This window comes from Ochotona princeps, chromosome 9 (genome assembly GCF_030435755.1).
Source record: "Ochotona princeps isolate mOchPri1 chromosome 9, mOchPri1.hap1, whole genome shotgun sequence".
NCBI lineage: Eukaryota > Metazoa > Chordata > Mammalia > Lagomorpha > Ochotonidae > Ochotona > Ochotona princeps.
In genome coordinates, this window is record NC_080840.1 from 58759654 (window position 1) to 58785844 (window position 26191).

General features: G+C 45.8%; 1 protein-coding gene across 1 annotated transcript; it reads left to right on the top strand.

The window, feature by feature from the left end:
* Window positions 1–6502: 6502 nt before the first annotated feature.
* On the top strand, window positions 6503–24154 carry LY96 (lymphocyte antigen 96). The gene is made up of 5 exons (XM_004588055.3): window positions 6503–6720; window positions 12641–12730; window positions 19198–19326; window positions 22415–22467; window positions 24026–24154. The coding sequence occupies exons 1-5, from the start codon at window positions 6609–6611 to the stop codon at window positions 24122–24124; spliced, it is 483 nt and encodes a 160-aa protein (XP_004588112.2). The 5' UTR covers window positions 6503–6608; the 3' UTR covers window positions 24125–24154.
* The last annotated feature ends 2037 nt before the right edge of the window (window positions 24155–26191 follow it).

A 26191-nucleotide genomic window follows, 5' to 3' on the forward strand; every position in this document is an offset into this window, starting at 1 on the left:
CGCAGGTGCAGGGTCCCAAAGTCTTGGGCTGTCCTCAACTGCTTTCCCAGGCCACAAGCAGGGAGCTGGATGGGAAGTGGAGCTGCCAGGATTAGAACCAGTGCCCATATGGGATCCTGGTGCGTTCAAAGGGAGGACTTTAGCCGCTAGGCCATGGCGCTGGGCCCTTCAGTATTTGTTTTTTTTTTCTCCTGTGTCTGCAAGGTAGGAAGAAGAAAAGACTGCTCTTTTTTGTCAAACTACATCAACACCTAGGAATAGGGAATGGTTCTCTGATGATGCCCTAGAGACTGTGACATGTTGAAGAATATTCTGAGGCTGTTACTTGAGTGGTTTAGTCCAGCTCACCCCCAGTCCCAGCTCTTGCTGGTGGGTGCAGCAACCTAGCCCAGCCCAGCCCTCATGTGAACTGGTGTATGTTATGGTCCAACCTGGCCTGCCTGCAACCTGTCCTGGCTGTCACTTGTGCCAGTGTGTGCTGTGTGCTGAACCTGTCCAGCCAGCCCCCAGACCCAGCTCACACATGTGTCAATAGGGGCTGCAACTCAGCATGATTTAGCCTGCTCCTAGCCCTGACTCTTGTGCTCACCAGTGGGAGCTGCGCCTAGCAGGGGCGTTCCCCAAGTTCCCTTACCAGGTTCATTCCCAGTAATGGATCTCGTATGTGCTGGCAAGTGCTACTGCTCAGACTGCCCCCAGTCCTGGAATTCATCAGTGGATATTGCAGCCTAGCCTGACTGGCCTGCTCTCATTCTGGCTCTTGTTGATGGGTGCCAAAGGCTGGCCAGCCTGACCCACCCATTGACCCAGCTCTTGTGAGACCCAGTGGGTGCTGTAGCCTAGCCTGGTCTGTCCCACACCCATCCTGGCTCCTGTGATTGCTGTGATTGTCAGTGGCTGCTGGAGTCTAGCCCAGTCTGACTTGCCCCCAGACCTAGCCCACATGCATGCTGCTGCCTTGCCCAGCCTGGTCCACCCATGGATTTGGCTCTTAAATTCACCAGTGGAATCTGCAGCCCAGAGGAGTCTATAGAATTCCCCACCAGGCCTGTTCTCAGCCTTATTGCCTGAGTGTGCTGATAGGTGCTTTGAACCAGCCTGGTCTGGCTCACCTGTAGTCTCAGCTCTTGCTGGCAAGTGTTGCAGCCTAGCCCAGCTGGGCACGACACACACACACACACACACACACACACACACACACACACACACACACACACACACACACACACACACACCCCATCCTACCTCTCTTGTGTGCCAGTGGGTGCTCAGACCTGGCCCAGACAAATGCTCATGAGTGCTCCAGCCTGGCCTGGCCAGGCCTGCCTCCAGTTCCAGTTGCTATGCTTCCCAGAGGGAGCTGCAGGCTAGTAATGGAGTTCCCCAAGTTCCTTTCCTAGGCCTTCTCCCAGCCCCAGATCTTATGCATGCAGTGGGGCAACAGCCCTGTCTGGCGTGACCTGCCCTCAGTCCTGCCCCTTGTATGTGATGATGGGTACTGCCGCCTGGACTCACCTGGCCTTCTCGCAGCTCCAGAGAGCATCAGGTGAGTTCCTGTCATGTGAGTTCTGTGGTCTAGCTTGGCATAGCCCATCACTGCCCCAACTCTGTGTAAACTGGAGGGTGTTGCAGTCCTACAGAGGTGAACCACAGTTCCCCTACAGAATCTGTCCCCAGATCCAGTTTTCACATGTTCTGGTGGGTGCTGCTGCCCAGCCTGACATGGCCCACCTCCTGCTCTGACATGGGTGGGTACTGCGGCCTAGCTCAGCCAGGCATGCCTCCCAGCTTGTGTTTTGTGAGCGCAAACTGGTGGCAGGTGATTGTCTTTAGCTCAGCCCAGGTTTCTCATGTGGGTGAGTGCCTTGGCTGTGGTTTCCCCTTTATAAAGCATCCTGTCTCAGCAACCTCACCTATCTGCGTGTATGATGACTTGGTTTGTGAAAGCCCCAGAAATATCATTCCTTCTCTCAAACATGCCTTCAGGTGCTCCTACTCCAATATGTCTCAGACCCCTTCTCCAGGCAATTTGCAGTCCCCCACCACACCAAGGGGCTAGGGTAGTGTGTCCTGATGCCGAGTTCCTTGCTCTCCCCACTTATCTTTAAAAAAAAAAAAAAAAAAAAGAGGGGCCCAGCGCGATAGCAGCGGTTAAAGTCCTTGCTTTGAACTCATTGGGATCCCATATGGGCACTGATTCTAATCCCGGCAGCTCCACTTCTCATCCAGCTCCCTGCTTGTGGCCTGGGAAAGCAGTCGAGGACGGCCCAAAGCCTTGGGACCCTGCACCCGTGTGGGAGACCTGGAGGAAGTTCCTGGCTCCTGGCTTTGGATCAGCAGCGCAGCACCAGCTGTTGCACTCACTTGGGGAGTGAATCATTGGATGGAAGATCTTCCTCTTTGTCTCTCCTCCTCTCTATATGTCTGACTTTGCAACAAAAATAAAGAATCTTTTTTTGTAGATAATTTAATAGTTTTTATTTTCTTAATTGTATTATAGTTTAACAATGTTAAATATTTTATTTTACACATTTATAATTTTCTCTTCTACAAAACAAACATTTAAATAGGTACTCTCCTAATGTACATAAGTCACATGGGTAATTCATATTTATTTGGCATGTAAAGATGAACAATCTTATATTAGCACAGTAAAAGTTATAGAATAAAGCCTTTTACAAATAGAATTTTTTTTTAAATAAATGAATCTTCTAAAAAAAATGTTACTGGGGCCTGGCACCGTGGCCTAACAGCTAAAGTCCTCGCCTTGAACGCGCCAGGATCCCATATGAGCACTGGTTCTAATCCCAGCAGCTCCACTTCTCATCCAGCTCCTTGCTTGTTCCCTGAGAAAGCAGTTGAAGATGGCCCAAAGCCTTGGGACCCGGCACCTGTGTGGGAGACCTGGAAGAGGTTCCTGGTTCCCGGCTTCGGATTGGCTCAGCTCCAGCTGTTGCGCTCACTTGGGGAGTGAATCATCTGATGGAAGATCTTCCTGTCTCTCTCTGTCTCTCCTCCTCTCTGTATATCTGACTTTGTAATAAAAATAAATAAATCTTTAAAAAAAAAAGTTACCGCTATGATCAAGTGATCTGTATGGATAGATTAGAAAGTGGAAGTAACGGAAAAAAGTCACTCCTAATTCCATGTAGGAAAAATAGCATTTTTGAATGTTTCTTTCAAAATCTCTTCTCTTCATAATTTGTTCTCAATGTGGGAAAAATTCCCAGTACTCAAGTACTCATTTTGTCACCTGTGTAGGGGGATGAAAGCCAATTTTTATTATCGGTATAAATAAAAGACCAGTTGGTTGTGGAGGGGGGAAAGCTTAGTCCGAGTTGGAAAGGTCTTCGGGCAGTGTGTGGAGAGCAGGATTGGCGTGTGCGGGAGGCGGTTCTTCAGCGAAATAACACCTGAGTAACAGCAGCTCCAGCTGAGCGAGCACAGTGAGTACCAACGGGCCTCCTCACTTCCCACATCCCAGTCGCCTCCTACTGGGAAGCTGCTGAGTTCCTCCTGGTCCGGAGAGGGAGCAGTGGGTCAGTGTTCCTGGAATCTGGAAAGGGACTGAGCCTCCCTGACATCTGGGCCATCCTCTACTGCTTTCCCAGGCACATAGCAAGGAGCTGGATGGGAAGTGGAGCAACTGGGACTCAAAGTGGAGCAGATACAGGATGCATGCCAGAGCTTCACCCACTGTGACACAGTGCCAGCCTCTCCCTCCCTTACTGTCCCTCCTCAGACTCACTTCCGATCCCCCACTTTTTGGCAGGTGCCTTAAGCAGTGGAGCTGTCGCCTTCTGGGATGCATTAACAGGAAGCTGGACTTGAAGGGGAGCTGCTGGGACTCAGGACTTGAGCCAGCCCTCTAGTATAGGATGTGGTTCTACCTGTTTGGAAAGAAAGTCTAAGGTGTAATATTTCTTTTCTAAATCTTTAATTCTGTAACTACAGGATAAGGGTATCGTAAATAAAACCGTAATACCATTATTATACCTACAAGACAAAAAGCCCACAGTCTTTAATGTTATGAGGTATCTAGTCTCTTTAAATTTGTTTGGATGGAGTCCACACAAGTAAGGTTCATCCCTTACACCAATTGGTGTAGCATCTACAGGACCCTTCATTTCTTTTACACCATGTTTCCCCTTGCAAAATTATATGCTGCAGAAATGAAATTATTTGTACTTTAGATTTGCTCTTGGTCCAGATTTCTGACTATATCCCTGAATTTTTTTTTAAAGATTTATTTATTTTATTACAGCCGGATATACAGAGAGGAGGAGAGAGAGGAAGATCCTCCCTCCGATGATTCACTCCCCAAGTGAGCCGCAACGGGCCGGTGCGCGTCAATCCGATGCCAGGAACCTGGAACCTCCTCCGGGTCTCCCACGCGGGTGCCGTGTCCCAATGCATTGGGCCGTCCTTGACTGCTTTCCCAGGCCACAAGCAGGGAGCCGGATGGGAAGTGGAGCTGCCGGGACTAGAACTGGCGCCCATATGGGATCCCGGGGCCCCCAAGGCGAGGACTTCAGCCGCTAGGCCACGCTGCCGGGCCCTGAATTTTTTTTTTTTTTAACATCTTTCTTTGGGCACGGCACGGTGGCCTAGCAGTCAAAGTCCTTGCCATGCACTGGCCGGGATCCCATATTGGTGCCAGGTCTAATCCTGGCTGTCCCACCTCCCATCCAGCTCCCTGCTTGAGGCCTGGGAAAGCAGTTGAGGACGGCCCAAAGCCTTGGGACTCTGCACCTGCGTGGGAGACCCAGAAGAAGCTCCAGGCTCCTGGCTTTGGATTGGTGCAGCTCCAACCATTGAGGTCACTTGGGAAGTGAATCAAAGGACAGAAGATCGTCCTCTCTGTCTCTCCTCCTCTCTGTATATCTGATTTTGCAATAAAAGTAAAAATAAATCTTAAAAACATTTAAATATTTTTCCTGTTTTCTGCTTTTCCCATCAATTGGTAGTTATATCTTGGAGCTTCATCAGAGAGAGATTTGACTATTTTAGGAAACTTCATAGATGACTTAATGAGCTATTTTCTTTCCCCCAGAACCATGACTCAAAACAACAGTATACATTATATTGCACAGTGCCTGGAGATCTAGAACTGGGAGTGTTTTGCTGAGTGTTGTAGCTTAGGTTCCGCATGAGGTGGCAATTAAGATGTCAGCTGGTGCTGCTGTTGTCTGAGGCTGGGCAGAGGCCTTAGCAGGCAGAGGAATTGCATTTTAGATGGGCCACACATGTAAATGGTACTGGCTTTTTTGGGCAGTTTGTCACCATATGAATTTTTCTTTAGGGCTTCTTGCTTCCTTCCAAGAGAATAAGGTGGAAGCTTGAATGTCTATGTGATCTATGTGGAAGTCATGTATACTGTCTTCCTTATTCATTCTTGGGGGGACTTCAGGAAGATACGTACACTAGGCAGGTAAGGCTTGAATGATGGTTACCACCATGTGTTTCCTTTGAGAGGTGCATAATGTCTTTCTACTGTTCTCTTTGTGATATTAGGAACCGTTGGTGTTCAGCAGCCAAATCCCAGCATTCAATAATGCCTCAAAATAATTACATTCTATTATCCCCTTTTTCATTTGTTGATTGAAATAAAACTAAAATCAGAGATAAGAATATTGTTGTCAAGGTATATTTAACAGTTTTATTGAGGGTGTACTTTTATTTGGGAGTAGAGATGCATACTGCAGTTTCTCTGTCTCTTTCATGGAGTCAGGGTTTTGGTATTGAAATAGTTTCAGTAACAGTCCGCTATGTAGGGATTGGTTTTTTTTTTCCTAAGGGAGTTATTTATTTATTTATTATTTATTTATTTTTTTTAAAGTCAGATATACAGAGAAGAGGAAAGACAGAGAGGAAGATCTTTTGTCCATTAATTCACTCCCCACGCGGCGGCAACGGCCGGTTATATGCCCGCTCCGAAGCCAGGAACCAGGAACTTCCTTCAGGTCTCCCACACAGGTGCAGGGTCCCAAAGTCCTGGGCCATCCTTGACTGCTTTCCCAGGCCAGAGGCAGAGAGCTGGACGGGAAGCAGGGCTGCCGGGATTAGAACCAGTGCCCGTATGAGAACTTGGTGCATTCAAGGCAAGGACTTAAGCCACTAGGCCTCCACACCGGGCCTGTAGGGATCTGTTCTAGCCCCAGCAGTCCCAAAACCGAACCTGATACTCAGTATAGCTTGCATGAAATCCTCCAGTTCAGATGTATAGCTGTGTGATCCATAAGACTCTTGTCTAAAGAACTTGTGTCAGGGAACAGCAATTTACATGGGAAAGAAATGTGTGTGCTGAAAGTTTAAGTGGACTCGTTTCTGTTGCTATTGACTGGGAAGTGTCTTGCTTTGTTTTCAAAGCTTGAATCACTCACCAAGATTTAGAGAAGAATACATTCTGAATCATTTCCCCTTTCTGCAGGAAGTGCTCAAATATTTTACACAGAGCCACACGTAAAAAAAAGGAAGCAGTTGGAAGGGCTCTCAGAAATCATGTGACAGATCTGATGACTCAGTTCCATCTTCTCTGTGTTCTTCAAGAGTCGGAAAACTAGTTAGCGACCCTCCGCGCATCTTGACAGTTTGGGAAGTAATGAACCATGTTCAGCTTCATGCTTTTTTCTACACTGTTCTCTCTTTCAGTTACTGAACCTGAGAACCACCACTGGTTCTGCAACACCTCTGATACAATTATGTACTACAGCTACTGTGGTAAGTAAAACAGCGACAAGAATTTATTGCAGCATCTGCTATGTTGAGGGTCAGTTCTGGAAGGAATTTCCCGCTGCTCTTGCTGGGTCCAGGAAATGCCGGTGTGTTTCAGCTGCTGCTAGCACTTCTCTTCTTTCACAGCCAGCTGCCTCAGCCCCGAGCCCAGCTTCCGGTTCTTTCCAGTTTCACTGCTTCTGAGCAGTGGCCTCAGCCCAAGCCTCCTTGGTTCTACATCCCAAGAGGACAGTGGAGGTCTGGCTGCCTCCTGGGTTTGAACTCTGCTCCCACTGGGCTGTGAGCACCAAAGGGACCATCTTCCTCACTTGGATGTAAGCTGGATTCTGTCTGTTTTGAGCTGTGAGATCTTGAACAAAATCCATAGGGTCTCTATTTCCCAACTTTTTCAGTTGTAAAGCGATGGCGACATTGGAGGCTGCGTTAGAAGGGTTGTTGTGAGGTTAAGTGTTTGGCAGCAGGTCACGCGGCAATTCTAGTGCAGACTGCTTTTAACTCCCTCAGCTTCTCATTAGCAAATGTGCAAGAGCTCTGGTTTGGTACTTTCCACTGTGTGTCTCAGCATGGGAGGGCTGCCCTTTTTACTCACAAGTAGTCTCAGGAAAGTTTTTAAAAAATCCCTTCCCAAAGCACAAGTCCTTTGAGATGCTTTTGAGGGGTGGGGAAAGAATCTCTAGCCTAATCATTTGGAGGGAATATGTAAGTATACTTGGAGTTTTTCAAGAAAGAAACCTACTTAATAATGACATTTTCCAGTTTATTCTATTACACTCTAGCAGATGCTACCATGAAGTTACACCTGGGAGAATAAGGTAATTGCCTGTTGAAAGACTGAGGTGTGTGGAAGGCAGACCTTCAGCAGAGCACTGGAGGAGCCGCCTGCGGCACCTATATCCTTAGCAGAGGTCCTGGTTCAAGTCCAAGTTTTGCTTGTGATTCTAGCTTCCTGCTTAGAGCACCTTGGGAAGCAGCAGACGATGGCTCATATAACAGGGACCCTGACACTCTTGTGGGAGACCTGGGTGGAACACCTGGCTCTGGGCTTCGGCCTGGCCTGGCCTGGGCTGTTGGGAGGAATTTTGGGAGGGAACCAGTAGAAGAGAGATCTCGGTCTCTGTCTTTTCTTATTCTCTGCTTTTTGCGTGCACTAACACACACAGACACACACACACACAAAAAACTAACAATAGGACAAAAATGGCTTGGCATGGTAGCCTAGTGGCTGAGGTCCTCACCTCAAATGTGCCAGGATCCCATATGAGCGCTGGTTCTAATCCTGGCAGCCCCACTTCCCATCTAGCTCCCTGCTTGTGGCCTGGGAAAGTAGTCGAGGACGGCCCAAAGCTTTGGGACCCTGCACTGCTGTGGGAGACGCGGAAGAGGCTCTGGACTCCTGGCTTTGGATTTGCTCAGCTCTGGCTGTTACGGTCACTTGGGGAGTGAATCATCAGATGGAGGATCTTCCTCTCTGTCTCTCCTCCTCTCTGTATATCTGCCTTTTCAATAAAAATAAATTAATCTTTTAAAAAAATGGGAAAAAAAGGAACAGGATTTTTCACCAGTCACGTATTTGTGGTCTTTGTCTCCTGTACATTACTCTGAATGCTATCTCTGCGTGTCTTCAAACTCTCTCCCTGCAGCAAGATCCCTGACAGCGCCCTCTGCCGGAAAAACTCCTCACTCCATGGAGCTTCCACTTTGCTCTCTTCCATCAGCTTTCTCTGTGCCACGTGGTGATTTGGGCTCTGTCACATGGCCTTTATTTCACATTATTTAGCTTTTAATGTTTTAGGAAAAATAACTTGGTTTTTAAAAATTTGACTTTTTATTTTTTTAAGATTTATTTATTTTTTATTACAAAATCAGATACAGAGAGAGGGGAGACAGAGAGAAAGATCTTCCATCCAACGATTGACTCCCCAAATGAGCGATACGGCCAATACTGCTCTGATCCGAAGCCAGGAACCAGGAGCTTCTCCCATGTCTCCCACACGGGTGCAGGGTCCCAAAGCTTTGGCCATCCTCGACTGCTTTCCCAGGCCACAAGCAGGGAGCTGGATGGGAAGTGGAGCTGCCGGGATTAGAACCGGCGCCCATATGGGATCCCGGCGCGTCCAAGGTGAGGACTTGAGCCGCTAGGCCATGGCACCGGACCCAAAATTTGACTTTTTATTATATTTATTTATTTATTTATTTATTTTTTAAGATTTATTTTTATTACAAAGTCAAATATACAGAGAGGAGAGACAGAGAGGAAGATCTTCCATCCGATGATTCACTCCCCAAGTGAGCCGCAACGGGCCGGTGCTATGCCAATCCGATGCCGGGAACCTGGAACCTCTTCCAGGTCTCCCACTCGGGTGCAGGGTCCCAAAGCATTGGGCCGTCCTCAACTGCTTTCCCAGGCCACAAGCAGAGAGCTGGATGGGAAGTGGAGCTGCCGGGATTAGAACCGGCACCCATATGGGATCCCGGCGCGTTCAAGGTGAGGACTTTAGCTGCTAGGCCACGCCGCCGGGCCCTATAGATTTTCTTTCTTTTTTTTTTTTAAAAAGATTTATTTATTTTTATTGGAAAGGCAGATATACAGAGAGGAGGAGAAACAGAGAGGAAGATCCTCCATCTGATGATTCACTCCCCAAGTGACCTCAATGGCTGGAGCAGAGCCAATCCAAAGCCAGGGACCAGGAACTTCTTCTGGGTCTCCCACGCGGGTGCAGGGTCCCAAGGCTTTGGGCTGTCCTCTACTGCTTTCCCAGGCCACAAGCAGGGAGCTGGATGGGAAGTGGGGCTGCCGGGACTGGAACCGGTGCCCATATGGGATCCCAGTGAGTTCTAGGCAAGGACTTTAACCACTATGCCATCACGCCGGGCCCGATTTGACTTTCTTAAAGGAAGATCATAATTCTTGCTCTCTAAAGCTTCAAAATCCTAGGATTCTCCCTGTCATCCCACTGACAAAGGGAGTGGTGGCTATCTGTGGACTACATGTGTAAACAAGATTCTGAGACTCCCGCCCCACAGCACTCCCTTTACCACCTGAAAAAGCCCTGTTTAGCCAAAAAATGAGTCCTCTGTGGAAAGCACTGATTCCTCTGGATAGTAATGTGAAGGTGTTGGTGACAGCCACAACCTGCTACAATCCCAGTAGCAAGGATGGTTTTCATGTGCCCACTGGTGCCCATGAGGACCAGGGTAGGTGTAGGATGGGCTAGGCTAGGTTTTTGTCTCTGCTGAACCAGATGTGAGCTGTGTGTGTGTGTGGACCAGGCTAGACTGGCTGTACCACCCAACAGTAATAACCAGAATGAGTTGAAAGCTAGTCAGGAAAGGCCTAACTAGGTCAGGAGGTGGACTGAGTAGGGCTGGCCCATGGATCCACCTGTGTGGGCGAGATCTGGCATTGGGAAAGGTTCTGATGGAGGAGCCTGGGAAACGCCTCTGTGACGAGACAGTCCCTGCAGGTGAGCACAAGAACCATGATAAGGAGCAGGCCAGACCAGACCAGGGAAAGGCACCCACCAGTATACATTGGACACAGATTGGGGGTGAACCAGGCAGGGCCGGCTCACAATACGCATTAGCGAATCTGAGCACCAGATGGAGTGTGGGTTGGGCCGGGTTCGGTCACTACACACACCAGTACACATGAGGGTTTGGATTGAGTACCATCCGGGATGGGCTAGGCTGTAGCCCCCACCAACCAGAGCTGGAATTGGGGGTGGACCGTGCTGGGCACCCACTGGCAAAAGCTGAGGTGAGGCAGACCATGCAAGACTGGGCCACAGCACCTAACCAGCACACACAAGACCTTGGGCGGGGGAGGGAGCAAAGCTAGTAGGAAGATGTGGAGGGCTCCACTGCTGGATCACCACTCCCACTGGAGAGCGTGAGTTGGGATGGGGGCAGACCAGACCGGACAGAGCTATAACACCTGTTGGCCTCATGTGAGCTGGACCAGGGAAAAGCCAGGCTGGGCTGACTGTTTCTACTAGTGCAAATATAAGCCAAAGTGGGTAGGGGTTGGTTGGACCTTGCTGCATCATCAGTTAGCAGATGCTGGCATGGGGGGCTAATTCTGCCAAGCCAAACTGCAGAACCGGCTGGAGAGTGCCTGATCTGGGAGTGAGAGTGGGCCCAGGAGGGAAACATTGGGCATCTCCCTCCTGCGTTGCCACTCCGTCTGGTGAGCATGAGAATCAGGATTGGGGCAGGCATGGCTAGACAGAGTGGCACCCGTCGGCAGGTATGTGGGCTGGATAGTGGGGCTTATTGGATTGAACTAGGCTTCAATGCCCATTGACATGTATGCGAGCTGAATGGGATTTGGGGCAGACTGGCCCAGTTTGCTGTACATACTGGCAAGCATAAGAGCTAGGGCAGAGGCGGGCTTAGTAAGGGTTATTGGGAGTCATCCCAACTAGGCTGTAGCTCTCACTGGTTTACATGGCCAAGTATGTGGTGGGCAGGATTGGGATGGGCTCCAACACCCATTGGTTTGTGTAGAAGATGGGGCTGGAGGCAGAATTGACCCCTAAATGACAACCACCAGCATATGCAAGGCTGTTAGGGGTGACAGACTGTACTGGTAAGTACACACAAGGATCAGATCTGGGATCACTTCGGACTAAGTTTCTTTGGGGATCTCCCCAACTGAACTGCCGGACTCAGAATCCCAACCATCAAGAGAAGTGCAGGTTCTGTGGTCTAACCATGGAGTTCTTATGTCAAAGCTGAGCCACCTCAGACGCTCAGATGGAGCAGTGGACAGCATATCCAGGTGCACAGGAAGACTATGGCAGTACTTTGGAGTCTGCAGAGGACCCATGGTGCCACAACAGAGGACAGAACAAATTGATCAACTACCCTAGCTATGTGTTGGTAGTGAAAATCTGGGCAAGCGGAAACACTAAGGTGGGCTGTGTCAACCAGTGGATTCTGGAGAGATTTCATCGTGCTTGGAATGGCGAGACTGGCAGCAGTTCAGAGCAGTAGAACTATGGAAAGCACTTGAGCAGTGCCGTTGGTGCATGCCCCACATCAGCGACCCTGGGATGGGTGGGAGGCTGGGTGTGGCTTCTTCCTTTGTTTCTCCTCTTCCAGACACAGAAAGGAAAAAAGAGAATGTGGAAACAGCTGTCTTACTCACTTTCTTGTAGCCCTTGACCCTTTGAGCCATATTAACCATGTAAAGATCATCAAAATAGTAAAATAGTAAAATAATAATAAAGAGTCTCTGGAGGAGCTCGCACAATAGCTCAACAAGCTAAGACTTCACCTCCAAGTGTGGCATCCCATATGTTTTCCAGTTTGTGTCCCAGCTGCTCCACTTCCCATCCAGCTCCTGCTTATGGCCTGGGAAAACAGCAGAGGATGACCCAAAGCCTCAGGAGCCTGCTCCCGCGGGGAAACCCGGATGAAGCTCCTGACTCCTGGCTTTGGATAGGCTCAGCTTCAGCCATTGCGGTCACTTGGGGAGTGAACCGGTGGATGAAGATTTTTCTCTCTCTCTGTCTCTCCTTCTTTCTGTAAATCTGCCTTTCCAATGAAAATAAATAAATTCTTTTTTTAAAAAAAAGGAATTTCTGGAGAAAGGTATCCCAAACTTCTCTGCCTACTTTGAGTAGTACAATTCAGTGTTTTAGAGCCTTTTAATTCATTTCTAATTTTTCACAAAGGGAATTTGTCTGCACATTTTCTGTGTGGGTACCAGGAGAATCCAGGGTTATCCACTATTTTCTGTTACTGATGACATTCTTTTGGGGAAATACTTTTAAACATCCTCAATTTTCCTTATTAATTAATTTTAGTACAAAAGGTATCTTTTGGGAACTGGTATTCAAAATACTGTAGTAATTGGAAATGATGTATACTAATTTATTGACATTATCTTTTTTCCATTTAGATAACATGAAAGTCCCTATTTCAATGACTGTGAAGCCCTGTATAACGTTGAAGGGAACCAAAGGATTAGTATATGTTTATTACATTCCAAGTAAGTCCACATTTTTGTTTGTAGATGAATTAAAGGCTCAAATTAATGGTGAATAATTATTTCCAGATGTAATTGTGTTAGTCACCTATTGCCACATAAAAATCATTATAATCTTAGTGGCTTCACATATCACACATTTGTTGTCTTAGAATCTCCGTGGATCGGTATGCTGGGTCTGGCTTATCTTGTCAGCTTTAGGACCTCCCATAAGGCTATAATCAAGGTGTTGGCCAGGATTGGCATCCCTTCTGAAAGTTAAACAGGAAAAGATCTAAGTTCATATAGTTGTTGGAAATGTTTAGTGTCTGAATCCTGGCTAATGGCCATCCTTCAGTTCTTGTGTGTGGGCCTTTTCAGCAAAGATCTTGCTTCATCAAGGCCAACAAGGGAACTAGTGAGATAATAATATGAAGGTTGTGATCTTAAATAACCTAATTATGAAAGAGATACTCTATCACCTTTCTTGTATATTCTGTTGATTAGAAGCAAGTCACTAGGCCAACCCATGTTCATGGCAAAAGGACAACACAAACACGTGGGGTAGATGTAGATACAACTTGAGATTGCTAACAATTTCAAAGGTATATATTTTCTAGAGAAAAATATGATGGTAGGATGAGAGGGGATAATGTGTTTTATTTTGTGTTTTTTTCTATGACTGTTTACTTATTACTAGTTTAATAAAAAACTAACAGGGGTTGCAACTAAGTGTCTGTGTGAATCGAGTTTACATTTTCCCATATGAGTTAGCCAGCATCGCTTGTTGAGTCTAAGTCATGGCATCTCAGGAAAATCCCAGTTCTAATCACTATCCCCATCATCTACATCCTAGCGTAGATCTGGAGCTTGCTTTCTTTATAAAATGCTTTCATACTAATCCGCTGAAAGAAGCATTTCCCCTGGATTTGAGTCCCCAGATTACAATAAAAATGGTAGCTGAGAACTCAGGAAATATAGGCAATGAATAACGTTTTAATTTTCCTGAGTCTAATTATTTAACTTGTCTTTTGATGTTTTGTCTGTGCATTCATTCATTCACTTAAAAAAATACTGAGTAGATAGGGCCCGGAATGGTGACCTTGCACCCACGTGGGAGACTCAGAAGAACCTCCTGGCTTCTGGCTTTGGATCAGCTCAGCTCTGGCCATTGCAGCCATTTGGGGAGTGAATCAATAGAGAGAAGATCTTTGTCTCTGCTTCTCTCTGTAGATCTATTTTTCCAAAAAACCAAACCAAACCAAACAAAAACAAACAAAAACAAAACAAACAGAAAAACAGTGTGCATTTAAAAAAAAATGATGCAAAATTGGGGCCCCTATGCAGTAGCCTAGTGGCTAAAATCCTTGCCTTGAACACGCCAGGATTCCATATGGGCGCCAGTTCTAATTCTGGCAGCCCTGCTTCCCATCCAGCTCCCTGCTTGTGGCCTGGGGAAGCAGTTGAGGACAGCCCAAAGCCTTGGGACCCTGCACCCACGTGGGAGACCTGGAGGAGGCTCCAGGCTCCTGGCTTCAGATTGGTGCAGTTCCAGCCATTGTAGTCACTTGGGGAGTGAATCAATGGATGGAAGATCTTCCTCTCTGTCTCTCCTCCTCTCTGTATAGCTAACTTTGCAATAAAAATTAACAAATCTTTTTAAAAAAGTGCTTAGTAAATACATAGTATGTTTCTTTTTAAAAGATATTTATTTATTATTTTTATTTCTAAGTCAGATTTTACAGAGGAGAGACAAAATGAGCTTCCATCTGCTCGTTCACTCCCCAAGTGTCTGTAATGGCAGGCGTCCACCTGCAATGCAAGGTGAGAACTTCAGCCACTAGGCTACTGTACCTGGCTCATATATATATATAGTATGCTTCAACTGTTGTGCTAGGTGCTGTGAATTCATTGATGAAATATTCCCTTGGGCCCGGCGCGATAGCGTAATGGTTAAGGTCCTCGCCTGGAACGCATTGGGATCCCATATGAGCAGCATATGAACCGGCAGCTTCACTTCCCATCCAGCTCCCTGCTTGTGGCTTGGGAAAGCAGTTGAGGATAGACCAAAGCCTCAGGCCCCTGCACTCCTGTGGGAGACCGGGAAAAAGTTCCTGGCTCCTGGCTTCGGATTGGCGCAGCACCGGTCATCGTGGCCACTTGGGGAGTGAATCATCGGACGGATGTTCCTCTCTGTCTTTCCTCCTCTCTGTACATCTGCCTTTCCAATACAAATAAATAAACATTAAAAAAAAATACTCCCTTGATCTTTAAGAATCCATCAGTATAAAAGGAGACAAATGTGGAGATAATACAATACAACGAGTGAAATGATAGCAATAAGGCTTAGTGGTAACAGAGCAAAGAATGGTTAACGCTGTTACATCTTCTTCGCCAATGGTAAATGAAATAACCTAAATTTTGCCTAAGACTTGACAATTTCTATTTCCCTAAGATTTTTTTTTTCTAGTCCTTACATGCTTTGCCTTGGATGTTTGATATAAGAAAGATTTGCATAAAAATCTCATTTTCAAGTGCCTCCTTTTTTTTTTTTTGCAGTATTATAACTACATTGACTTAGTTTTCATCCACCTTGACTGTAGATTTTTGAAAGTGGTGACAGGTACTAAAATATAGAGCTCGTCTAGTGAATCTTCATCCTTATTGCGTCTTTCCAGGTCCAATAACAACACAACATTCATCACCTAGGAGTCTCTGAAGAGTAAACAGCAGGAAGGAATTATGTGGGTTAGCTTTCCTGGGGAAGATGAACGGTACAGGAGAGGGAGCCAGAGAAGCCATGGAAGGGTTCAGATCGGAATGCAGATGTGATATATTTGAAAAATGAGAGGGAAGGAAGGAGAATCAGGCAGGAAGCTCATCAGACCAAAACGCGTGCCCGAGACGCCTGCAGCCGGGTAAATGGGAAGCCCCGAAGATCACCTCACAGCAGAGCCCTAAGATAGCCAGAGACAGCTCATTCCAGCTCATTCCAGACAGGTCTGCAGTGTAGCAGCTGCTGGCTGCCTGCTAATCACCTGCCTTCCAGCAGTTTTCTCTTCCTCGTCCTTCTTTTAAATTGTTTTGTTTTTAAAAGATGATTGGGGAAGCAGATCTCCAGAAAGAAGGAGAGACGTCTCATCCACTGGTTCATTCCCCAAATGACTGCAACAGCTGGAGCTGAGCCAATCCAAAGCCTGAAGCATCTTCCAGGTCTCCCATGTGGGTGCAGAATGTCAAGGCTTTGGGCCATCCTCGACTGCTTTCCCAGGCCACAAGCAGGGAGCTGGATGGGAGCTGGTGTAAGGAGAGGATTTAGCCACTGAGCCATAGTGTGAGGCCCTCAAGCTTTTTTTTTTTTTTTTTTTGGTTGCATTTGTACTGGATTGCAGCAAAATCTGTAAATGTCACTCTTAACTTAAAATAGGTTAGGAACGGAAATTGTGTATTTTAAGATTTCATATTCTTTTTTTAAAAAGATTTATTTATTTTTATTACAAAGTCAGATATACAGAGAGGAGGAGAGACAGAGAGGAAGATCTTCCATCTGATGAGTCACTCCCCAAGTGAGCGCAATGGCCGGTGCTGCGCCGATCCGAAGCTTGGAACCAGGAACCTCTTCCAGGTCTCCCACGCGGGTGCAGGGTCCCAAAGCTGGGCCATCCTCGACTGCTTTCCCAGGCCACAAGCAGGGAGCTGGATGGGAAGTGGAGCTGCCGGGATTAGAACCGGTGCCCATATGGGATCCCGGGTTGTGTTCAAGGCGAGGACTTTAGCTGCTAGGCCACGCCGCCTGGCCCAAGATCTCGTATTCTTGTTAGTGAATTATTTGTGTGCTATTAACTAATTGCCATAAATAAACAAACAAACAAACAAACAAATCAAACAAGCAAGCAAGAAAGCAAGCCAGATCAGAGGAATTTTCTGTCAAAGTTATATCACAAAGTTCCTAGAATTGCTTTGATGGACTCAAAAACAGTTCTCTTTGTTGCCCTGTGGCTCATTTCTCATCTCTTTTATTCTTACACATATCACATTAATATTCCCCGATTGATGCCCGGCAGAAGTACTACCTCAGTATTACCTGTGCCCATCAGTCTAAAATGATCACAGTTATTCCCAAGGCCAAGGAGCTTCTCAAGATATGAATCATCGAGATATCAGTGCAAGACTTCCTTTCATGGAGTAATTGAAGACTGCAACCTTGCTGTGTTCTTGTGGAAATGGAAGAGATTCTTTGTCTTGCATTATTGCCAGACTCCACAATGTCTGGTACAGTCTTGTGTGCCCCTGTCTCCACGAATTCTGTGTGAAAACAGCTTTTCAATTTTTATGCACAGCTCTGGTTTTGGAGAAAGTCTGGCTTAAGTCCATATTGTAGGCCATGAAACCACTATTTGAAACAGACCTCATGGTGATCTGCTTTCCCACACATTAGCCTGAAAATACAGATGGAGGAGCAAATTAGGAAATTTGATGGTACTTCAGGTCCAGAGTAATAAAGGAGGAGGCTGGTATGATGCAGTGTACTGGAAATTCTAGTGCTCATTTGGTAATGAAGATGAGGAAATCACTTTTGGGTCTGTTGGGAAGGAAACCGAGCAGTATTTGAGTAGAGATGGTGTTGTGCCGGATTTTAAGATCCCCAGAAAATGATCGAATCTGAAGTTGGTGCTAACGCTTAAAGGGCAGTTTATTCAGGTTAACCTAGGTCTCCCAGCCACCCCCTCCCACCCCAAGCCCGGGGGCGGGGGTGGGGTGGGGCAGCTGCAGCCGAGGCTGTGGCAGGAACAGTAAGGCAGAAAAAGAGAGCGAGGTTCAACAGCACAGGGTTCTATTGGTGGGTTTGAAGCAAGCAACTTCCAAAAGATACAAACTGATGAGCTATAGGGCAGTGGGTCTTATCTAACACCAGGACCTCCTTCCTGAGGAGTGGTCTGCCTTACGTGACCTGCCAGGTGTCCTGCTGGGTGTCACGTAGACTGTCAGGCCTGGAGTTCACACAGCCTCCAGCCAAGCCATTAAGGCAGAAATCACAAAAGCAGAAAACATCTAGGTTGTTCAATGGTATTTGAGTATTTGGGACAGGTGTTGAGGACAAAGATGAAATGTAAAGGTTATGCTTTGGGATTTATCACCTTATGTGGTACTTAAAACCAGGGAAGATGTTTAAGAGCCAAAGTTGAGGAGAATGGAGGATTGAACCCAAAGAGACACCAATGAAACGATCGAAATGGAGTCAGAGAGGAAGGAGGAAAACCGGAAGGGTGATGGCTTGAATTCTAAAGAGGGTTCTGAGCTCGAGTTGGCTGACCTGTCAAACACAGCCAAGTTCAATTTAAAAATGGCCAAGTTGGGGTGAGCATTTGGTGACGCAGTTAAGATGTCACATGAGGCACGTCCTGGTTCAGGCACAGCTCTGGTAGTGGTCTCGGCTTCCTGCCAGTGCATATCCTCAGAGTCAGATGATGGCTCAAGTACTGTGTCCCTGTTACTTCATGGATGGGGGATCCGGATGTCCCTGTTACTTACGTGGATGGGAGATCCGGATTGAGTTCTGGGCTCCTGACTTTGGCCTGATCTAGCCCTGGTGTTGTAAGTCTTTTAGGGAGAGAATCATTGAAAGGGAAGATTTCTCTCTGTTTCCATCTCTCTGCTTTTCAAATAAGCAAAAACAATTTAATGATCTATTTATTCGATTGAGAGGCAGGGAGCTGGTTCAGAAGCAGAGATGCCAGGATTGAAACCATTGATCTGATAGTGAATGCTGGCCTTGCAGATGGAAGCTTAACTCACTGGACAAAAATGTCCAGTCCTGCAAATTAAAAAATATTTTTGAAAGTCACGATTAGCCTGTTAGAGAAATCTTCTGAATGAGGTAGTGGTTATTTTCATCACATCAAATTTCTTTCATTATAAAAATAATTAGCCAACTAAATAACTTGGAAGAGTTCAGCGAAATGCAATGTTATTTTTGGAAGTTTCCCTGTTAACTGGTAATAGAGATGATGAGGAAAAAAAAAGCCATACATTTTGTTTCTCATCAAAGGTTAGTTTTATTCTCCAGGAAATCTTTAATCAATACCAAACGTGTTGACATGGGTTCATTATCCTTACACCCTTTCTTTTCCTTTAAATTTTCTAGCAGAACTGTTACTATAGTTGGAAAGTTTATGTCTTTGTTGATCATATTCTCAATCAAGTTACACATTTTCCTGTGTTTTATTCGTAACATGTATTTCTTACTGTGGAACATTCTCTTTGATTACAATCCACTAGAGTAGAAATTCTTCGATTATAATCTACTAAACTGGAAATTCCTTGGAATTTAAGTTTTCTCATCTATAGAGCCAAATTAGTAATATCTGCCTTATGGGTAGTTGTGATGATGAAATAATTCAAGAAAAGCACAGTGCACATTTTTAGTTTATAATGATTTTTTCTATAAAAAAGAGTCTCTTATTGGTCAATTAAATTCTTTTCTGTTTAAGGGCAAGACTTGAGCAAATTGTATTTAAATCTCTACGTCACTGTCAACTCCGTGGATCTGCCCATGCGTAAACAAGTGCTATGCCAAGGATCTAGTGATGTGTATTCTTTATGCAGAGCTATGAAGGGAGGTAAGCAGTTATTTCATACTAATATTAGAATAGAAACAAATTCTTTGTAAGAAAACTATGCAAATTGAATGTAGTAAATGCGAAGAGCATTTTCTAACAGCAGTTTTTTTCCTTTCTACTCAAAGCATTGCTTTTAACATTTTTAAAAAAGATTTGTCTTTGATGGAAAGTCAGCGAAAAAGGGAGAAAGAGACAGAGAGGAAAATCTTCTGTTTGCTGACTGACTCCCCACATGGCTGCAATGGCCCATGCTGAGCCAATCCGAAGCCAATCCGAAGCCAGGAAACAGGAGCCTCCTCCAGGTCTCCCACGTGGGTGCAGGGTCCAAAGGTTTTGTGCTGTCATAAACTGCTTTCCCAGGCTACAAGCAGGGAGCTGGATGGGAAGCAGGGATGCCTGGATTACAGCCAGCGCCCATATGGGATCTTGGTGTGTTCAAGGCGAGATCTTTGGCTGTTAGGCCACCGTGCCAGACCCCCAGCCATAATTTTTTTTGAAAATTTCTTTATTTTTGACAATCTTTACATGATTAATTAGGGCACAAAGATTCAAGGGCTACAGGAAAGTGGGTAAGACTATTATTTCCACATTCTCTTTTTTTTCTGTATCTGGAGTAAAGGTGGAGATAAAGGGAGACGACCCACCTAGTCTCCCACCCATCCCAGGTTCCCAATGTGGGGCATGCTCCGAGGGTCCTGCTCAAGTGGCTTTGATAGTTCAATAGTTCTGAATGGTTGCCGGTCTCTCCACTCCAAGCACGATGAAATCTCTCCAGAATCTACTGGTTGACACATCCCACCTTAGAGTCTCTGCCCAGATTTTCACTGCCAACACATGGCTAGGGTAGTTGATTGATTTGTTATGTCCTCTGTTGTGGTACCAGATATCCTCTGCCGGCTCCAGTGTACTGCCAAATCCTCCATTTGCATCTGGATATGCTGTCCACTGCTCCATCTGAGCCTCTGAGGAGGCTCGGCTTTAACCTAAGAACTCCATGGTTAGACCATGGAACCTGCACTTCTCTTGATGGTTGGGATTCTGAGTCCAGCAATTCGACTGGGGATATCCCCAAAGAAACTTTATCTGAGGTGATCCCAGACCAGATTCTTGTGTGTACTTGCTAGTAGAGGGCACAGTCCTTTGCCCCCAGTCAGCTGATGGTTGCAATTGCTGGGTCAGTTCTGTTTCCAGCCCTGTCGTCCACACCAATGGGTGTTGCAGTCCAGTCTGTTTCTGCTCAGCTCACACTTGGCCCTCACAAAAACCAGTGGGACCTGCAGCCTAGTTGGTGCAACCTGCAATAACCCCCACCATAGGAACCCCCTGCCCTGGCTCCTATGCTTGCTAGTATGTACCACAGTCTTGTCTGGTCTGTCCCACATTCCATTCAGCTCTTCTACATGTCAAAGGGCATTGAAGCCTGGTTCAACCCAACCAGCCCGACTATCCAGCCCACGCACATGCTGGTGGGTACCATTCTGTCCAGCCAGGTTTGCTCCTGTCCTGGTTTTCATGCTCTCCAGTGGGAGTGGTATCCCAAGAGGGAGGTGCTTACTGTTTCCCTCCTGGGCCCACTCCCAGATCAGGCACTCTCCAGGTGGTTCTGTAGTTTGGCTTGGCAGAATTAGCCCCCCGTGCCAGTATCTGCCGTCTGAAGCAGTGGCAAAGTCCAACCAAGCCTCACCCACTCTGATTTATGCTTGTACCAGTAGGGACAGTCAACCAAGCCTGGCTCTTTGCTGATCTGGCTCACATGAGGCCCACAGGTGTTGTAGCCCTGCCTGGTCTGGTTTGCCCCCATCCTGACTCACGCTATCCAGTGGACGACGTGTTCCAGCAGGGGGGACCTCTACATTCCCACTGCCAGCTTTACCCCCTCCATCCCTGGTTCCTATGTGTGTTGGTTGGGCACTGCAGCCCAGTCTGGCATGGCCCGTCTCGCCTCGGCATTTGCCAGGGGGTGCTGTAGCCTGTCCCAGCCTAGTGCACCCCCAATTCCAGCTGGTGAGGGTTACAGTCTAGCCCGGCCCAGCATGCACCCAGTCCCAGCTGCAATGTGTACTGGTGTGTGTTGCCACCACTCCTGGCTTGACCATCACTGTTCTGGTGCTCGGATTCACCAGTGGGTGATGTGAACTTGTTCAGCCTGGTCTGCCCCCAACCTGTGCCAGATGTATGCCAGTGGGTACCTTTCCTTGGACTGGTCTGGGCTGCTCCTTATCGTGTTCCTTGCTCTCACCTGCAGGGACTGTGTCCCGCCAGAGGAGTGAGCAACAGAAACTTAACAGAGGAGTATCCTCACAGCCTTAGAGAAGAGAAATGGAAATCAGGGTGTAGCAGGGCCATTCCCCTTCTGAAGACACTGAAGAATAGTCTGTTGCATGTCTTTCTCACCTCCTGGTGGCCCCAGATGTTTCTGGCATTGTAGATGTCCCTCTAACATCTCTTCACATTGTCTTCCTTCTGTTGTGTGTGTCTCAAAGTTCCAAATTTCTCCTTTTTGCAAAGACATCATTGTATCAGACTAGGACTGCTGTAATATCTTCTTTTAAAAGATTTTTAAAAAATTTTTGTGAAGGGTAGAGTTGAGAGAGAGAGAGAGAGAGAGTGAGTGAGTTACTCCCCAGCTGGCCACAATGGCCAGGGCTAACATCTGTGTGTGTAAATAGTGGCTAAACACTTAGGCTTCTTAGGGTGATTGGAAGGACATTCAATATGTTGGTTGCCCCTGATGTATCTCTTCTACTTAAAATTTTTGTTCTCTATTAAACCAGTGAAATGTGTAGTATTATCTCTGAATGTTTTAGTTTGAAATGCACACATCCTTGTTTAACTTGGGATGAGGCATATTTTTGTTTGCTATTGAGAGCAGTGGGTTTTAAAATTTTAGCGTTTTTTGGGGATGAGATTTAGACAGGTATGGAAGGCTTTGGGATATGGAAAAAGAAGAATAGTATCCAGGGGATATAATTCATCATTTCTCTGTAATTTTACTTGATAATACCTCTTATGATACTATGTGTCCTCTCTAAAGTTACTTTAAAAATCACTTAATGATGACCAGTGACATTTTGTATTGTGTTTGCAGAGACTTTGAATATAACAGTACCATTTTCCTTCAAAGGAATACGATTTCCTAAGGTATTGTTCAACACTTATTTTATATTCTCCTAACCTTTCACAGTAACAGATGTGTTATGAATGTGAAAAAAAAACACCGCTTCACAACTTTTAAAATAGTATTTCAAGATCAAGATGTTTTGGGATTTTTTCACTTTTACTGGTATTGGGTATTTTGGTATTTATTCTTTGTATAGAATATGGAAAAATTACACAAAATAGCTCTTTTTCATCTTTTTTATCTTTTAACATACTTAGCCAAATTCAATACAAGTGTGGATTAATCATTCTGTTGAATGGTCTCCCCATGAAAGACCAGGCAACCAGTGTCTGTAAGTCAGTAACCCTATGTAGTTGCTACATATTGGATATATACAATGCTATAAAATTTCTTAGAACAAAAATCACATAAATTATAGACTTATTTTTATTAAGTATTTTTCTTGGGAATTTAAGCTGGACATTTTCATCTTTGTAAAATAAATATTGCCTCACTAAATAGTATTGCTGTAATTCTATGTATTTGTGTTATGTACCTTGCAATGAAAATTTACACATGTCATTTTTGGTAGCTGTTTCAAAATAAATTTTAGTTGCACATACTACTTTGTTAAGTTGTTACAAATGATATCTAATATTTGACCACCTCATAAGCTAATTTTTTCAAGAAAAGATGTACTTATTTTTATTGGAAAGGCAGATCTATAGAGAGAAGGAGAGACAGAAAAAATTTCTGTCTGCTAGTTTACTCCCCAAGTGGCCACAGTGGCTGCAGCTGAGGCAATTCAAGCCAGGAGCCAGGAGCCAGAGCCAGGAGCCAGGAGCCAGGAGCTTCTTCTGGGTCTCCCACATGGGTGCAGGGTCTCAATGCTTTGGACTCTTCTTGACTGCTTTACCAGGCCACAAGCAGGGGGTTGGATGGGAAATGAAGCAGCTGGGATTAGAACTGGTGCCCATATGGGATCCTGGCACATGCAAGACAAGGATTTAGCCACGGAGCACTGAGCCATTGCTCTGGGCCCATAAACTAAGTTTTGAAAGGATTTATTTTATTTGAAAGGCAGAGTCAAAAAGAGAGAGAAAGAGAGATGTTTCATCCACTGCTTCACTCCTGAAATGGACACAGTTATCTGGCCTGGGCTGGCTGGGCCAAAACCAGAAACTAGGAGCTTCACCTAGGTTTTGCCTTTGTGTGCAGGGCCCCAAGTACTGAGTCCATCTTCTGCTACTTTCCCAGGCACATTAGCTAGCCAGAAGCATTAGATCAGAAGTGGAGCATCTGAGAGTTGAATTGTTGTCTATATGGGATACCCATACTGCAGGCAGCAGTCTAACCCATTATGCCACGATGCTGGCCCCACAAGCTGAGTTTAAAATATATATATATAAATCATTATCTTATAATCAGAAAATAAATGTCTCTAGGCTTACTGAGTTTAAAGGCATGCACAGTTTTGTCTTATTAAGAAATTGATGCTCATTTTAAATGAATTTCTGATAGTATTATAATTTCTTACAGAGGTTAAAATATTACTATCTAATATTTTGCATTGCTTTGATTTCTTTTTCCTTGTTTCAGGGACATTACAGATGTGTTGTAGAAGGCATAGCTGGGAGTGCTGAAGAAATGATCTTTTGTTTGAATTTTACCATCATATACCATCCACATATCAACTAGAATAAATGGGTCATACTTTTGTTTTTCAAAGGTGGCAATGTCGTAAAGGTTCCAGCGATTCACTTTTTTCAGGTGAGGTTGGATATGAAGGCATAGGAAGGACTGCATGAAGGAAGTTTAGTGGTGCGTCCCACGACCCACTCCGGGAAGTACCATGGTCAGGTGATAGAAGGAGAGGGTGGAGATAGATATGGGTCAGGCCCTCTACTTTGTTTTCCATGGGAATAAACAGGCAAGGCAGGGACAGCACCTGGGGTGGAGGAACTGTCCCTTAGATGGAGAGTGGCTCAGCATGTGGAAGCCCCAGAGAGGACGTGGCAGGGGATTTGGGCTCTGTGTTGGTAGGTCTGACTGTAAAGGGTTGTTCCCTTTACAGTCAACCAACACTGGTAGGGACAGTCCCTTCAGGGTCAGCTGGAATCTGCATGTTAGAGCATCAGAATACAAAAAAGAAAAATTGTGGCTAACACCGTTCTTCACTTGGTGATTTTCTTTGCAGAAGTAGCTGTATTAGACCATTTTTCACTGATATATGTAAGAAGATGACTTGAGGCTGGGTATGTGATAAGAAGTTTATTTAGCTTACAGCTTTGGAGGCTGAGTCCAAGTTCAGACAGCCCTATCAACAGGGCCTCTGGAAGGGACTCCTCCCTCTGGCTGTGACAATGTTGTCCTGGGGACAAGGAGAGATAATATGGCAGGACAGGGAGCCAGAAGAAGGGACAGAGCCTGACTTACTCTTTTGTAACAACCCACTGCTCCTAGGAACTAATTGGGATTCCAAGAAAACTCTACTACACCATCCAAGGAAGGTTCCCTTTTAGGAACCTAATCATCTTGCAGGCTGTCTCCTCTCTTAAAGGCTACACCGCCTCCTAACATCAGCACCCTGAGGCCCAAGCTCCTAGCATGTGAACCTGTAGGAGATGTACTGTGACCATGGCTGAGCCATAACTGCAGTGCAGTCTCTGAGCCCCTCGGGCCTCTGTGTTGTGGTCAGCTTCCCTGGGCTGTTCTGCCATTTTCTAACCTGTCTTCCTGTACCTGTTGGAATGCCCCTTCCCAAAGGCAGTCTCAGTAATAAAGCATTTTCAAAATACTGGTCTGGTCATGTCACGGTGACACAAATGAAACAGAACAAAATAAAGAAAAAAAGAAACAAAGAAACCCTTCTAGTAGCTTCCAAGTCTTCCTGTGATAAGTTGGAATCTTCAGAAGTGCTGGCTAACATGCCCTTTCCCTTCACTTGTTCTCCAGATTCTAGAACATGCAATCCCACTCTCACTGCAGATCTACTGCCTGTGGTCCCCTTTGCCTCCGCTACACTCCTCTGTCCTCCCTCACCTTCTACCTCCGTACTAGGTTTTGATATAGCAATTTTTAAAAATTAGATTTTATGTTACTATTCATGCATTTTGTACAATATTTACCTGTTTAAAAGATGGGGGAAAGAGAGAGAGAGAGAGATCTTCCATTTGCTGGCTCACTACCCAACTGCCCAGCAGGACTTGAAGTTGTACTCCAATATAGAATGCCAGCATTGTGAGTGGTGGCTTATGGTGTGTGTCAGGCTGGGCTGGGCTGGGCTGGGCTGCAGCACATGAGGTTTGCATACAGTGTGGAGTCAGACACAGAACTGACCAGGCAGCTACAATCACCAGTGTGAGTAGTCTTATGCAGATGACAGACTGAACCACACCCTGTACTGGCTGGCACATGCAAGAATCAGGTCTGGGAGTATCCCAGGTGGAGTTTCTTAGGGGACTCCCAAACTAGACCACTGAACAAAACTCTGGCCAGAGGGAGGGTCATAGGATTTGTGGTCTGACCTTGGAATGTTTGTGTTGGGACTAGGCTTCCTAAGTTGTTGATGATACCTGCCTAGGTGCCTATGGGGGACAAGAAGGCCATCTCATTTGGGCCTGCAAAGGGCAGTGAGTGCCATGTCAGAAGATGTTTGGAATGTAAATTTGTTGAATGAATCAATGAACATTTTTCTTCTTGTAAAGGAGCCAAACAATATATAACCATGGAGAGCAGAAATATGTGTGCCATCTTTTGATGAAT

What these genes read in the sequence shown, in the direction of transcription:
- LY96 (XM_004588055.3), top strand. Translation starts at nt 6,609, where the DNA reads ATGTTCAGCTTCATGCTTTTTTCTACACTGTTCTCTCTTTCAGTTACT. An exon ending in ATATGTTTATTACATTCCAA is followed by an intron (nt 12,731 to 19,197) that starts GTAAGTCCACAT and finishes TTTCTGTTTAAG; the next exon opens with GGCAAGACTTGAGCAAATTG. An exon ending in AAGGAATACGATTTCCTAAG is followed by an intron (nt 22,468 to 24,025) that starts GTATTGTTCAAC and finishes TCCTTGTTTCAG; the next exon opens with GGACATTACAGATGTGTTGT.